We start from the raw sequence: 15,989 nt of genomic DNA, 5'->3' as shown, positions 1-15,989 counted from the left end.
GGGCTACGGGCATCTTGAGGCCCCAAGGTGGGCTAGGGATCATCCACTTTGAGGAGCTCACGAGGCTAAGAATTCAGTTCCTCAGGGAAGCTTCTCTTGGTTTCTTACCTGTGGACCTTTCCACGGAGCAGCTCACAACAGGGCAGCTGGCCTCCCTCAGAGCACACAAGCCAGACAGCAACAGAGGGCAAGTGAGGTGGAAACCAGTGTCTTTTTGTAACCCAACCTAAATGACATCCCATCACTAGGTCCAGCCCACACTCAAGGGGATGGGGTTACCCAAGGGTGTGACTACCAGCAGACAGGGCCCTGGGACCCTCTAGGGCTGCCCACAGCCCTGATTGTAACCCCATCCTCAGTCACTGAGATTTCCCCACCCAGTATCTTAGTTGGATTCTCCCCCCCAACATTTGAGTGATGGTTGTAAGTTTGTCATCTCTTTCTAAATGAGGTCACAGAGCTCAGAGAGGTGGAGTAACTTTCCCGTGGTCACACAGCTATGACCATGTGTACATCGCAGAACGCTTAGGAGCCAAGACTGGTTCGCTTCATCTGTGTCCCCCTCATGGGGCTCTGTGCATGTGGTCTCAGGAAATGTGTGTTGGGTCAAGCTGTTGAATGAGGGTGAATTACAGGAAGTCAGATCTCCTGGGAGTAACTGGATCTGAGGCTTCTCTGTGATTTTGGAATGAAAGGCTATTTTCAAGCAAGCCAAGAAGATGTGGGGAGGTGGGGTAAGGAGAGCCCAGGAGGAAGCACCTGAAAAAACATGAGGGGGCTGCGCTTGCTCCCTAAGGCCAGGAGGAGAGGCGAGGTCTCCGGGGTGGGCCCTGCTGCATTCTGTAACTCCTGATGCTGTTTGCTGACATAAAGTATCCACCTGCCAGGTGAGAGCCAGGGCCTGACCCCCAGACCCTGCCCAGAGGCTGCATGCCTCCAGTCTCCCTTCCCTCCACCGCTCTGTACCCTCCAATCCTTCTTGTCATTGCTTTTGCCACAATCTTTCTAGAACTCAGATCTGATGCGTCCTCCTCTGGCTCCTCTCTGCCTCCAGGATCAAGTAAAACTCAGGGTGGCATTCAAGGCTCTATGCAGCTGGGCACAGCTTATCTTTAGAGGCTCATCTCCAAATCCCGCAGCCCTCACCCACTGCTCTCCATCTGAATCTCTGTGACACGGTTGCCTTGTACAAATGCCCTCTACTCCAACCTCTTGTACCACTTGCTAATTCTACCCACCACTTGGTGAAGCTCAGATGCCTCCTCCATGCAGTGGGATTCATGGTCTCTTTCCCTTTCCTTTAGCATTTTTAATAACTTTAACCCAGAGCTCCTCACCCTGCCCTGGCCATCTGCCTTCTACCCACTAGGCTGTGAGCAACTTGGGGGTCATGTGCCCCCAGCATTGAACCCAATGCCTGGGTGGGGCAGATGCTCAAAAGGTGAGTAACAGCAAGAATGAGGCGTGGAGGCAGTTGCTGGAGTGAGGGCACCTGTTCTAGTTTGCTAATGCTGTCAGAATGCAAAACACCAGAGATGGATTGGCTTTTATAAAAGGGGGGTTATTTGGTTACACAGTTACAGTCTTAAGGCCATAAAGTGTCCAAGGTAACACATCAGCAATCGGGTACCTTCACTGGAGGATGGCCAATGGTGTCCAGGAAACCTCTGTTAGCTGGGAAGGCACGTGGCTGGCGTCTGCTCCAAAGTTCTGGTTTCAAAATGGCTTTCTCCCAGGATGTTCCTCTCTAGGCTGCAGTTCCTCAAAAATGTCACTCATAGTTGCACTTGGGATATTTGTCCTCTCTCAGCTTCTCTGGAGCAAGAGTCTGCTTCCAATGGCCGTCTTCAAACTGTCTCTCATCTGCAGCTCCTGTGCTTTCTTCAAATTGTCCCTCTTGGCTGTAGCTCCTCTTCAAAATGCCACTCACAGCTGCACTGAATTCCTTTTGTTTGTCAGCTCATTTACATGGCTCCACTGATCAAGGCCCACCCTGAATGGGTGGGGCCATGCCTCCATGGAAATTATCTCATCAGAGTTACCACCTATAGTTGGGTGAGGCGCATTTCCATGCAAACAACCTAATCCAAACGGTCCAGCTTAATCCCCACTAATATGTCTGCCCCACAAGATTGCATCAAAGAATATGGCTTTCTCTGGAGGACATAATACATTCAAACTGGCACAGCACCACTGGAGGTGATGGGTGCAGCAGACTCCATCCTCTGCTCTTTGCTGACCCTAAGTGAGGACGGGGCCTAATCCCACATAAGTTTGGGGGTGAGTACTTTGGTAATCGCTTTCTTGTTTGTTAGAGATTTTTAACTTGAGGGTCCAGGCATAGACTTTAGGAGGTCTCTGAACTCCTAAAACTGTATGAAGAAGATGGTGGTGTGAGCAGAGTATATTCATATTCGTGCACTTTATGGGACAAGATCCATGACTTTCATTGGATTTTAAAATAAGCTATGAAAGGAGAAAATAAAAGCATTAGAAGTCATCAGTGAGGAAGACGAGACCTGGGACATACCAAAGACTTTGAAACAATGGTCCTAAAATGAGCCATGGCCTCTGTTTTCAGGGTGGCGACTTTTATGTGGCTAAAAGGTCAGATTCCTTTGGGTCTGATTCAACCCAGGAAGTAGGCACTTAGTTTGGATTAGGTTGAGCTGCAAATAACATTAAACCCCAAATAACCATGCCTGAAACCAGACAGAAGTTTCTTTCTCCTTTATGTAGAAGTCTGGAGGTCAGCAGTCTAGGCTAGTAGGGTGACTTCATGATCATCTCTTCTATTTTCTGTCTCCATCATCCTTAGCATGTGGTTCCAGAATGTTGGACTTCCATCTAGAAGTCTAGGATGGCTACTTGTTCTAATTTGCTAATGCTGCTGGAATGCAAACACCAGAGACGGATTGGCTTTTATAAAAGGGGGTTTATTTGATTACACAGTTATAGTCTTAAGGCCATAAAGTGTCCAAGGTAACACATCAGCAATTGGGTACCTTCACTGGAGGATGGCCAATGGCGTCCGGAAAACCTCTGTTAGCTGGGAAGGCATGTGGCTGGTGTCTGCTCCAAAGTCCTGGTTTCAAAATGGCTTTCTCCCAGGATGTTCCTCTGTAGGCTGCAGTTCCTCAAAAATGTCACTCATAGTTGCACTTAGGGCATTTGTCTACTCTTAGCTTCTCTGGAGCAAGAGTCTGCTTCCAATGGCTGTCTTCAAAATGTCTCTCATCTGCTGCTCCTGTGCTTTCTTCAAAGTGTCCCTCTTGGCTGTAGCTCCTCTACAAAAGTTCACTCTCAGCTGCACTGAGTTCCTTCTGTTTGTCAGCTCATTTATACAGCTCCACTGATCAAGGCCAACCCTGAATGGGTAGGGCCACGCCTCCATGGAAATTATCTAATTAGAGTCATCACCCACAGTTAGGTGGGGCACATCTCCATGGAAACACTCAAAGAATCACAATCTAATCAAAACTGAGACGTCTGCCCACACAATATTACATCAAAAATAATAGCGTTTGGGGGGACATAATACATTCAAACTGGCACACTACTAGAGCCTCAGCTTTCATGTCCAAATTCCAGCTAGCAGGAAGGAGGTGGGGGTGAAGATGGGTATATCCTTTCCTTTAAAGACACACTCTGGGAGTCTCATGGGATGCTTCCACTTTCATTCCATTGACCAGGACTTGGTTACATGACCACATTTGACTAGCTGCAAAGGAGGCTGGGAAATGTAGTCTTTTTTTCTGGGAGGCCATGTGCCCTGCTTAAAAGTAGGAGTTTTATTATTTTGGAAGAAAAGAATATACGTATTCTCTTATATAAGAATATGTATATGAACAAGTAGTGGTCTCTGCCTCAGTAGGTGATCTTGACATATCTGATCTTCAGGACCTCCACTCTTGCCCCCACTATTTCGAGTGATAGGACAAAGCCTGTTAATTTGACGGGAAGTCTGAAATGCATTAAGGCTGAGATTTTCTGGTAGGTCACAGTCAGATGGAGACAGGATCAGGTACATAATTTGCAAGGCCCAGTGCAAAATGAAAATGTGGAGTCCCTTGTTGAAAATTTATTAAGAACTTCATGATGCAGCAGCAGAGCATTAAACCAAAGGCAGGGCCCTGGGTGACTGCCCAGGTGACACCATCATGGGGCCGGTCCTGGGTGGAAGAGGTGGAGGAGACAGGTTCTGGATGGAGGGTGCCTCTCTCTGTCGGAGCACCACATCCCAGCCCTCCCCATTCCAGGGGAAGAGCTCGATCAGAGGTGTTTCACCCCTGTCCTCATCACCCACCCACCCCCCGTGGTTCCACCTGGATCCATCACTGGCTCAGCTTTGCTGATTGAGGGACTCACCATTCTGTTTTCTTTATCACCACGAGTGCCCATAGCTGACCCCAGCTGGGTCACCTGGCCTGTGCTTGTCCTTCTGGCTGGGGATTCTCAGCCAATCTCTACCTGATGCTGACTGATCTCTCCATAACAGCTCTGCTTCCCCTGACAATTGCAGGACATTTTTGAATGCTCTTCCTGGGATTTGGAGGGTGAGAGTGGAGTGTTCATTTTTAAGATCTATGGTAATAATTCCAGCTAACTATAGTGATCATGAGTTTGCACCACCATCTTCCGGTACAAAAGAAGTCACCAAGCCCACCCTCTAGCTGGGGGCAAGAAAATCATTCTTTGGTTACCATTAGGGTAATCCCAACTTCACTATGGTCAGTTGAGGACCCCCGGTCTTTCACAGGCCACAGCGTTCAGGAAGGGCCTCTGGTCTGCCGACACTATTATTGCCACAGATATGCCCATGGTCCAAGCCCATCTGGGCCTACAAAGCCAGGGACATCACTGCCCTTGAATCCAAGCTTGGCTTCTCCCTGGGGTGCTGTGAGGAGTGGAGTTTGTTTCTCCACTATTCAAGAATCCCTGAGCTACTGAGCCCTTCCCTGTCTGGGGGAATCTCTCCTCCCTGAGGCTCCAAACACTTTCCTTTCCACCCCGGATTGGGGGAGGAGGGGATGATTCTTTCATGGTCTCACTCCTGGGGAGGTGAGGGAAGGAGAGGCTGAAAACCGTGGAGTTCTTCTTACCATTACTGCCTTGTATAAACTGTTAAACATGGTTTTGAGCAGAGAGTCTGCAGGGCATGCTTTGATGGAGAGAAAAGATTCATGTGCAATTAGCAGCTTCTTGCAGAGGCACTCAAAGCAAACGTGGGCTTACATACTATCCTTTATTTGGCTGGAAGGGCCCTCAGCAGTCAGTGTAATTTCCTCTCTCCGTTTGCTTAAGAAATCCTTTATTTCATGGACACCATAAAAGCAACTTTGGCATGGCCAGTGTCAAAACTGACAGAGATTCTGAATTAGTGAGGTCAGTTAATGAGGATTTTACTTTATAAAGGATTGCAAGATAGCTCCTGCCCCTTGGATGGCCCCAGGAAGGCTTCAGACGGCCCCAGCACTCTGATCCTCCTTCTTTACCAGACCTTTCCTTTGGGGGAAGCAGACCGGAGTCTGGATATGTGTCAGAGGATTGCGTGGTGCCTTTGCGCAGGGCTGCTGGGTAGGGTGGTAGGAGGCTCCGATGCCCTCTGCAGAAGGCAGAGAAAGACCAGCCAAATTAGGGTGTGGAGGGCGGGATACTGTCACCAAATCTGGCTGATTTTATCTTTCTGCTTCTCGTGATAAAAGATCCTTTGAAATGCTCTTCAATGGGGCCTTTTGTTCAGCCAGGGGTACTTCCTTCTCCCTTTTCCGTTTTCTCTTCTGTTGTTCCCTCCACTCTGCTCCCCTAATCTTAACCTTTCCTTGCCTCTTCACCTTTCCCTCCTTGTTCTACTTTGCCTCACTTCTGGGAGGAACCCCCCCCCCATCTCTCCTCCTGGGCTGACAGCTCTTTGGGGAGCAGGACCCTCATTGTGTTTATCTCTGGGTCCTTTGCAGGGGCTCGAGTCAAGATTATTGATTGAATCAAATGAACAAATGAATAAATGAATGGAACTTCTTTCCAAACCACTCTCTTATATCTTTTATACGGTCACTGTCCATTCTAGGGGGAAGTTTGTGGCTGGACCTGTCAGTCTCCTGATTTTTTTCTGACCCATCCAACTCTCTCCCACTGGTGTCTGGTATTGAAACAGAACGTCTCTTTCTGAACCACTGACGTTTCTTGATTGGGTGGCAGGGTGTTCCGTGTCTGGACCTCAGGGTTTCTGAATCTTTCATGACTGGAGGCAGAGATAAAACAGAACATCTCCAACTCCCAGAAATGTGGCTGTGGGCAGCCTCGTCTCAGTTCCGAGAGGATCTGTTGGCCATGCAGATGGGTGCGTCATTGTCCCTGGGTGAACCCCAGACACTGGTGAAGTGATCCAAAAGCAAATAACTCAGGCAGGGGTGTTAAGGATTCTGTTTACAGAAAATTAAAATATTATGAAAGCCACACAATCAAACAAGTACAAGTTGGCAATCGAAGTGAGCAAATATTTAAAATTAGAGATATATTTCTGCACACCCATCCGCATGCCCCTCCCTGCCACCACACTCAGCCCCACCTTGCACCCTGCTGGCGGGGCTGTCCTTGTCTTCAGAGACCACCGGACAGTCTCTGGCTGCACCCATACTTGGGGCACATCCCTAACCTCGCTTCCCCAGCCTGGAATGTGGGAGATCCAGCCTTAGATCCTGGTGTGAGCTTTTCTGGAATCCCTCCTTTCCTGGTGCTGCTTGTGTGTCTCTGCCCCTGAAATCGGCTCCCTTGCCAAGCCTGTGTCTCCATTCATGCCCCAGCCATGAGTCCCCTTTGTCCCTCCCATTTCACCTTCCTCCTGTCCAAGGGCGAGCTCTGCCTTGGATGCAGGTGGAGAAGTCCTGGAAGCCGGCTCTGCCTAACTCGAGAAGGGGCATGTTGGGCTTCTCTCCCTTTTGAGGAAGCCGCCACCTGTGATGGTCAGGGAGGAAGGGGGTGCTTCCTTTAGGCTGCGGGCTGAAGTTATAATAAGTCACTGAGGTTTTCATGATGATTTGCAATCCATTCATCCACTCACGGTCTTTCCTTGAGGCCCTGTTAAGTGCCCGGCCCTGTGCTAGGGGGGTACTGAGACAGCTAACATGGGGACTCGACCCTTGAGGGAGTGCACAGTCAGGTGAGGGTGGGTGGCCAGTTAAGTAAACGCTGGTTGCGCCTTGCAGTGGGGTGCCATTGGATGCTGTGCAAGGGCCTGGGGAGCTCAGAGGAGGTGCAGCTGCCTGGATCTCATCACAAACCATCCAGCTCCAATGTGGGAGTTAAGGTGGTGGGAGGGTGGGGTGTGGGGGTGGGGCATCCTGTCAGGCAGGAAGGAAGGCCAAGGCCAAAGCCCCTGTCCCCTCCTCACGGGAGCTGGAAGGTTGGGGGGGGAGGAGCTCTGAGATAAGGACTCTTTCTGGGAGGGTCCCCACTGCCTCAGGCCCCCAGACACACCTGCCACCTGAGCGCTGCCCACGGCTCCTGTTACCTCATTTTCCAGTGGGGGCAAAGGCAAGAAACGCATCCAGTCTGGACCAGTCCCAGAGGAAGCCTGGGCAAGGGTGGCACCCGCAGGAAGAGAAGCAGGCAGCCCCGATCTCGGGGGCCAGCAGAGGGAAAGCGAGGCCCACAAGGACAATGGGTGGTGAGGGGATGATGCTTGAGGCCGGGAAGATGAAGGCAGGGGACCAGGACGGCCAGTTTGCTGACACAGCCCTAGGTTCAGGTTGCCTCTCCCGTGGTCTCCGGTCTATCCACAGTACCCCTGGGAGCTACTGAGGGAGCTGAGAGACTCACCAGAGAGGAAGGTAAGGTAAGAGGGGAGGGAGGGAAGGAGGAAGAAAGAGGCTGTCCTGCCTCACGTTCAAGTTTATACACATTTGCCAGGACCGAATGGGGGGTTAGGAGAGGCTGGAAATGCTCTAGAGCAGCCACAAGAAAAGCAAAAATAAAAGGAGTAGAGGGTGACAGGAAAGTGGGGCTCACAGGCTGTGGGCAGCTCTGTGGTCCTGGTGCTTGGTGTACACGAGGGGTCTTCACTAATGCTCAGAACGACCAGGTCAGTGTAGCGTAATTCATCCCCAGCTTGGATACGGCTCACAGAGTGTATGCCTCTTGTTCAAGTTCACGCAGGTGGGAAGGGCAGGGCCTATCTGTGGGGGGCAGGGACCTTGAGCCTCCTCTGCCCGTGTGGGTGCCCCCTCGATGCAGGGCTCGTCTTCCTCCAGGTTCTTGGCAGCCTCATCACCGTCCTCTCCTTCCCACTGGGCCTGGAGTGGTTCCAGACCCATGGGTACCAGGAGGACCCGCCTAGTGGCATGCAAAGGGGTGGTGCCACGTTTCAGAAACAGGCTCCAAGGTGGGGGTGCAGATCCCTGTTTCTTCCTGGGGAGCTTTGCCAGCCCTGATGTCAGCACCAAGGCCCCGTTTCATTGCACAGGATGCATTTCAGACATGTCTGCAGTCTCAAATATGTCAGGGGCTGAGGGGCCTACTCCCCCACCCCACCAAGACCTCCCCACCCCCCTGCTCCAGAGCAGCATGGTGTGGTGAGACGAGTGCATGCTTTGGTGCCAGACCAGTTGGGGTTTGATCCTGGGCTAGGTAGGAGCGCACAAGTCCAAGAGTTGTAAGTGACAAATAGTGATACAAATGTAGCTGATGTGGTCACCAGACCTGGGCTGAGTAGGAGGGGAACATTCCAAGGCCGAAGGTAAACACTAGAAACGCAGCTGATGTGTTCATCAGGGTAGATGCATGTTGAAGCCAACACACTGCCTGCCTGTCTGGATGTCGCTATTCAGGGCCTGCGTAGGAGGGGCCAACCCTGGGAGGGCAAATGTAAGCAGTTTCTGCAGCTCCTGGCACCTTCATTTTAAGGCAGAGTCATTTGGTCACTGGGAGAGAAAATCAAAGCAGCTGGCAGGACAGGGGCTTGCGGGAGCCTATGTGGACTCTGAAGGTCCCAGGGCTTTCCGAACAAAGTGCAGGGGCAAGAAGATAGCTCGTGTTTGAGAGGAGGGGACATAAATCCTTTGGTGTTGCTGAAGAGCTCAGTTCAAGGCAAGGGTAAGTTGGAATTAGGAGGAAGGTCTTGGTGAGACTATTATCAGGAGGTAATGGGGGGTTGTTGAAGGATTTTAAGCAGGAGCAGTCAGATGCCTGCCTTAGGAGGATCGTTTGACAGGAAGGGTTTAGCAGGTCAGTCCTGGAGGCAGGGAGCCTGGTTAGGAGACCACTGCAGCTGCATACAGTTAAAGACCACTGTGCCCAAGCCAGCCTGTGACCAGGCAGGGGCGCTCCAGGGCCTCTACTCAGGATGGGCATAAACCATACAGTCATCCATTGTATACAATCAACTGTTCACAGTATGATCATATAGTTATGCGTTCATCACCACAATCTATTTCTGAACATTTTCCTTACATCAGAAAGAATCAGAATAAGAATAAAAAATAAAAGTGAAAAGAGAATACCCAAACCATCCCCCCATCCCACCCTATTTGTCATTTAGTTTTTACTCCCATTTTTCTACTGATTTTTTTTCAATTTTTTAACTTTGTTTATCAAAAAATTAAAAACAAACAGGCAAACAACAACCAAAAAAACCCCACAACATTTCAAACAAAGCAATGGATTAAGGAAAACAAATAACGTAAAATAACTACTTTGCTTCCAATATGTTCCTACCATACCCCAAGAAAATTAATAAACCATGTCCAAACAGAGGAGTAAGAAAAACAAATAATCTAAAATAACTACATTGCTTCCAACATGTTCCTACCATACCCCAAGAAAATTAACAACCCCTAAGAAAACAATGGAATAAGAGAAAAAAAAAACCTAAAATAACTCTATTGCTTCCAACATGATCTTACTATATCCAAGAAAGTTTACAAACCATAATCATTCCTGAGCATTCATAAAGTGTGGTTTATGAATATATTACCATAAACTCCTAGGGATTGTCCCCGTTCTCTACTGTAGTTGTGCAGAAAAGTTGCTGGGGGAATTATTCCAGCAAATGGATCATTGGCTGGGAATTTGTCACCTTTTTATCATTTCAGGGAATTTATTTCGCCTGTAGGGAAATGGAACGGGCAACAGGATATCTTCCTTCATTTGATACATATTGACATCTGTCATGTGCCAAGCACTGTTCCAAGTGTTAAAGACACATACACAAGGTCCTGCTTATAGAAGAAAGTAGGTTAGTGGTTGCCCAGGGCTGGGAGAGGGTGGTGGTGGAAAGGGAAGTAACTACTAACGGGTATGGAGTTTCTCTGGGGGATGATGAAAATATTCTAAAATGGATGGTGATGTTGATTGCACAATTCTGTGAATATACTAAAAACCATCGACTTGTACCTTTTAAATAGTTGGATTGTGTGCTACGTAAATTATGTCACAATAAAGCTGTTATTAAAAAAAAAAGTCCCTACTCTTGTCATGGCAACATTCTAGTGGTAAATGCATAATTATGGCTGGAAACAGGGAGAGCTGCTCACGTGTTATCATAGTATTCCAAGGTGATTGGTCAGTCTTTGGGGAGTTGACAAGATGGCAAAAACTTATCTGCCACCTAAGCTGTCAGAGGCAAGCTCTCAGAGTAGCAAAGTCAATCCACTGGCCAGGGAGCCTTAGTTCCAGAGAACTCTCTGGTCCTAAACCCTTACCTCTTTGGGCTCTAGAGAGTATCTAGCTACAAGCCCAATAGTTCTCAAAGAAGGCTTTACGTGGAATTACCTGAGGAGCTTTAACAAATATAGTTTCCTGGGTGCTACTCCAGGCCTACTGGAATCCAAATTTCTAGGGAGAGAGCATATTTTTTTTTAATAGGCTTTCTGGGGGATTCTGTAGAAGCTTCCTCATAGAACAGTGTTTAGGATCTTCTATAATCTTCCAGAACTCCTCCCCCCAAGAAACAGATATCCAATGCTCCTTGTAATGCAAACAAGATATAATCATATAAAACCAGTCCTGAGTGTGTTCTGTTCTCTGTAAAAAGATGAGATTTTTTTTTTGCAAACTTTTTTAGATAAAATGAACCATTTCTTTTTTTTTAAATCTTCATTTTATTGAGATATATTCACATACCACGCAGTCATACAAAACAAATCGTACATTCAGTTGTTCACAGTACCATTACATAGTTGTATGTTCATCACCTAAATCAATCCCTGACACCTTCATTAGCACACACACAAAAATAACAAGAATAATAATTAAAGTGAAAAAGAGCAATTAAAGTAAAAAAGAACACTGGGTACCTTTGTCTGTTTGTTTGTTTGTTTCCTTCCCCTATTTTTCTACTCATCCATCCATAAACTAGACAAAGGGGAGTGTAGTCCTTATGGCTTTCCCAATCCTATTGTCACCCCTCATAAGCTACATTTTTATACAACTGTCTTCGAGATTCATGGGTTCTGGGTTGTAGTTTGATAGTTTCAGGTATCCACCACCAGCTACCCCAATTCTTTAGAACCTAAAAAGGGTTGTCTGAATTGTGTGTAAGAGTGCCCACCAGAGTGACCTCTCGGCTCCTTTTGGAATCTTTCTGCCACTGAAGCTTATTTCATTTCCTTTCACATCCCCCTTTTGGTCAAGAAGATGTTCTCCATCCCACGATGCCGGGTCTACATTCCTCCCCGGGAGTCATATTCCACGTTGCCGGGGAGATTCACTCCCCTGGGTGTCTGATCCCACGTAGGGGGGAGGGCAGTGATTTCACCTTTTAAGTTGGCTTAGCTAGAGAGACAGGGCCACATCTGAGCAACAAAGAGGCATTCGGGAGGAGGCTCTTACGCACAATTATAGGGAGGCCTAGCCTCTCCTTTGCAGCAACAGCAAGTGTACAATTCAGGGGTTTTTAAAGTATGTTCACTTTGTACCATCACCATTATCTAATTCCAGAAAATTTCCATCACCCCCCAAAAAGAAACCTTGTACCTGTTAGCAGTCACTCCCAAATCTCCTCTTCCCCCATTCCCTGTCTACTTTCTGTCTCTATGGATTTACCTATTCTGGACATTTCATACAAATGGAATCTGGGATATGTGTCCTTTTGTATTTAGCATCTTTCATTTAGCATAATATTTTTAAGTTTTATCCAGGTTGTAGCATGTGTCAGTACTTTGAGATATTCTTTTAAGCAGTGGATCCTCCCCCAGCTTCTTCAAACAGGAAGGGTGTATTAGTTAAGGTTCTCTAGGGAAACAGAATCAACAAGAGATATCTATAAATATAAGATTTTTTAAAAGTGTCTCACGCAACCATCAGTATGCATGAGTTCAAATTCCTTAAGGCAGGCAGCAAACTGGCAACTCCAATGAAGATGTCTGATGAACTCCTCAGGATGAACTGGCTACTTCAATGAACTCCTCAGGAAATGCTTCTCTGGTTAGCCAAAGTAGAAGTGAAGGTCCTCTACCTGTCTTGCTTGAAAGTCTTCAACTGACTGGATTAAATCCAGCTTGACTGAATTCTCTCATTGTGGAAGACACACCCTTCATTGATGTCATCAGTCACAGCTGCAGCCAGTTGACTGATGATTTAATAAACCAGCCTTCTGGTTTATTAACCAGCCGCAAATGTCCTTGCAGTAGCGGTTAGGACAGTGCTTGCTTGACCAGACAGCTGGACACCATCACCTGGCCAGGTGGACACATGAACCCGACCATCACACAGGGTGGAGATTTCCCAGCAATCTCACAGGACGCCCCTTCCCGGGGTGACCCTGCCTGTGCTCTGCTGCCACCTTGGGAAGTTTTCTTCCAAACCACCTTCAGCTGAGTGAGGAATTTATCTCCCCACCTACTCTGGGCTTCTAGTGATAAAAACCTAATTCAAACTAGCTGAAGCAGATTAGGGGGTGTATTGGGGGCTACTGGATTAGCCCACGGAACCAAAGGAAGAATTGAACCACTGGGAAGACAGGGACCAAAGCAGGTCCCAGGACATCAGGGCCTCAAATGCCATCAGGCCTTTCTGCCTCTCTCCATGAGGTGGCTTTGTGCTCTGGCTTTCTTCCTGAGGCTGGAACACGGCCATTCATGGACCCCAGGCTTGCATCTTCTTAGCTTCACCACCAGAGAGCCAAAGCCTCCTGGTTACAGTTGAGAAGTTCCAGGGAAGCCTCTGATTGGTCCGTCTTGTGTCAGATGCCCAGCCCTGGACCAATCACTGTGTGGCCAGGGAGGCAGGTTCATGGAAGATGGCCACTCCCATGCGGACCATGTGGAGGGCTGGGCTGGGAGCACTTCCCCCAAAGGGGATGCTGTTTCCAGGGGGAGGAAGAGCTGGGCAGACCAAGTACTAAATGGCCATTTTGTGAAACTCATTCGCAAAGCTGAGCAGCTGGCTGCTTGCCTTTCAGAGTGGAAGGAAATTCTACCTCCAGTCATGATTTCTTGGGTGGGAAATGTCAGGGCATCTCCGCTTGCTATTTTAGCAAAGGCCTTTTCATCTCCATCCCAATTTTTCTTCCTAAGGTGGGTGTTTCTGTCTCTCCAGACAAGAAACTTGAGGCCCAAGTAGGTTGCCTATGGTTATCTGGCATGTCAGATCAGAAATTGAATCAGAACTCAGGTTCCCTGACTCTGAGACCCTGTAGAAAGTTCTTGCAGGGACAGAGGCAGGACTCAAACCTCACTCCAGGTGCTCCAAGGTCAGCCTGTCCATCTGCAGACATTGGCAGAGCACTCACCGTGGGGCAGGTTCAGGACCAAATACAATCTAATGCCCTCACCCTGCAAATAGACCCTACTGTCCACATAGTGGGGTGAGCACTGTGGGAGGAGGGAGCCAAGCCTGAGCAGAGAGGTGGAGGGAGCCCGTCAAGGAGGGCTGCTCAGAGGAAGCAGCCCTTGAGCCAAATCTGGAAGGATGAGTTTGACAAGGAGAGAAGGGGTGGAAGAGCATCAAAGGCCAAGGGGACAGCAGCTGTGAGGGCACAGAGGCATGCAGAAGCCTGGGATCCCCTATGTGCTGACCCCAAGGGCAGCCAGGCCTCTGTGTAAAGGAGTGTAACCTGCTTGTATCACAACACTCACGTCTCAAGGTCAGTTTGCCTGTCCTCCTGTCTTCCCGCAGGTTGATAATGACGCAACCTCAGTGGCTGCATCCCAACCCCAGGTTCCACCCACTCTAGTCCCTGGCCCACCCGCCAGGCTCTAGAGACAGGCCTTAGAGCCCCCCCAGGAGTGAGAAGCCCCTGATGACATGCTGTGCCTCTGTTTCAGAATCTCGGCGAAGGACCATCTTCGAATACCACCGCGTGGCCCTGGACCCCAGCAAGGTCACCAGCTCTTCAGCCGTGGAGTTCATGCCACTGCCCAGTGAGTAGGGGTCATTCCCACTGGTGGGGAGCATCCTGCTCTCCAGGAGGCTCCAGCTTTGGGTTTGGTTCCCAGGCCCACCCCTGACCCCTGTGTGGGTACGTGGGCCCAAATTCTCTGGGCCCCCATTTCTCATCGGTAACATGGCCCTGACAACACCCCCCTCCAAGAGCTGTGGTAGAGCTACAGGAGGTAGAGCAGAGGATGTAAACGGCAGCTCAGACACTAACTGACCCGTCCCAGGCCTGGAGTGTGGTTTGTGATTGATTCATGACAGCTATTATTATTCTTGATACATCACTGAAACTCAGGAAGGAGGTACCTCCGAGAACTTTGGACTGAGCCCCCAGGAAAGGTAGTCCAGGAACTGAAGGGGTCCACACGTTTGTCACTGTATTTTCCCTAGAGGAGGGGTGATGCTGGGGTCCTCGGGGCAGGAGGCATTGAAAAGATTTAGCCAGCAGCCCTCCAAGGACCGTCCTCTCCTCCCTCTATGCCCCACTCTCCCACGCGGCGAAGGCCCCACCTGCTGGTGTAGACCCCATAGGAGCAGGGTTGGATACTCTTTGGGACGTGGTCAGAGCAGCTGCGGAGAGTGAGGGAAAGGAGCACTCCCATTCTTGTATTTTTTTTAAAGAGGGTTTTAATTTCCTCTCCTGGATCATGGGACCTCCTAGCTTCTCTCTGCAGCTGGGGCTGCTCCCCACCTTTTCCGGCATATCTTGCCTCTCTTTTGCCCCCTTCCTCTTCCCTGGAGATGCTGGGAGCAGGCAGGTAGAGAAAGAAGAGGCGGAGAAAGCTTCTTCTGTAATGCTAGGCCACACCTCAGCCAGGGCTCAGCAGGCCCTGGACCCCGTCCTTGGTATCCTCCCCTGGATATCTCCCCTGGAGACGCCATGGGGTTCCAGGGCTGGAGCTTCTCTGCAGGTCACAGCCCCCAACCAGTCACCTTCCATCCCAGCAGGAGGCCTGGAGCCTGATAGTCAGGGGTTCCTTGAGGACAGGTGAAAGCAAACCCCAAGGCCTAGGACTTGAATGAAACTGTGTTTAGGAGCAAGGACGTCCAAGGGCAGGGCTACTGCCTGGCAGAAATATCAAAGAAGAAGTGAAATATCCTGGGAATGTGTTTCTGGGACACTCTGTTTGTGCATTTAAACCACTGGCCACCCCTCCAGTGAATTTTGTGTGTTTCATAGCAGGCATGGCATACCTTAGCATTTCAGAACATCTGAAATGCAGGTGAGAAATAAATGTCAGTGGCTCTTATGAACACCCTAAAAGGCGCCTGGATTTTTTCTCATGGCCAATTGAACCGGAGCCTTTTAAGGGGTCTTCAGAGTCACTGGGACTGACCAGGCGATGGGCTCCCATGTCTGGGTGCAGCTGGTTGGGTGGGAGAGATCACTGCTAGCAAGGCTATGATTTGAGTTCCTGGAAGGCCACTTACATTTGTCCTGAGAAAACTCTGCTCCCACCTCTCAGGCTTTTGCCCTTACTATTTGGGGTGGGGCAGGGTGTTTAGCCAAGATGCTTGGAATGATTTCTTCGCCAGTGTGGATGGTTTATTTCCAAACCCTCACACTCCTTGGCTGGTGCCTCCTGGTCCCTCTTCTAAGGAAGAGACCTGTGCAA

The 15,989-nt window shown here is 49.2% G+C and overlaps 1 protein-coding gene across 1 annotated transcript in view; it reads left to right on the top strand.

The window, feature by feature from the left end:
- PLXDC1 (plexin domain containing 1) overlaps positions 1-15,989 on the top strand; it is a 90,495-nt gene that overhangs the window by 41,701 nt on the left and 32,805 nt on the right. The window contains exon 8 of the mRNA XM_037809379.1: positions 14,262-14,357. Within this exon, the coding sequence (XP_037665307.1) occupies positions 14,262-14,357 (96 nt within the window). The remainder of the gene's footprint in view (positions 1-14,261; positions 14,358-15,989) is intronic.

This window comes from Choloepus didactylus, chromosome 18 (assembly GCF_015220235.1).
Source record: "Choloepus didactylus isolate mChoDid1 chromosome 18, mChoDid1.pri, whole genome shotgun sequence".
NCBI lineage: Eukaryota > Metazoa > Chordata > Mammalia > Pilosa > Megalonychidae > Choloepus > Choloepus didactylus.
The sequence above is the reverse complement of the archived record's forward strand: the minus strand, read 5'-3'. Positions and strand labels throughout refer to the sequence as shown.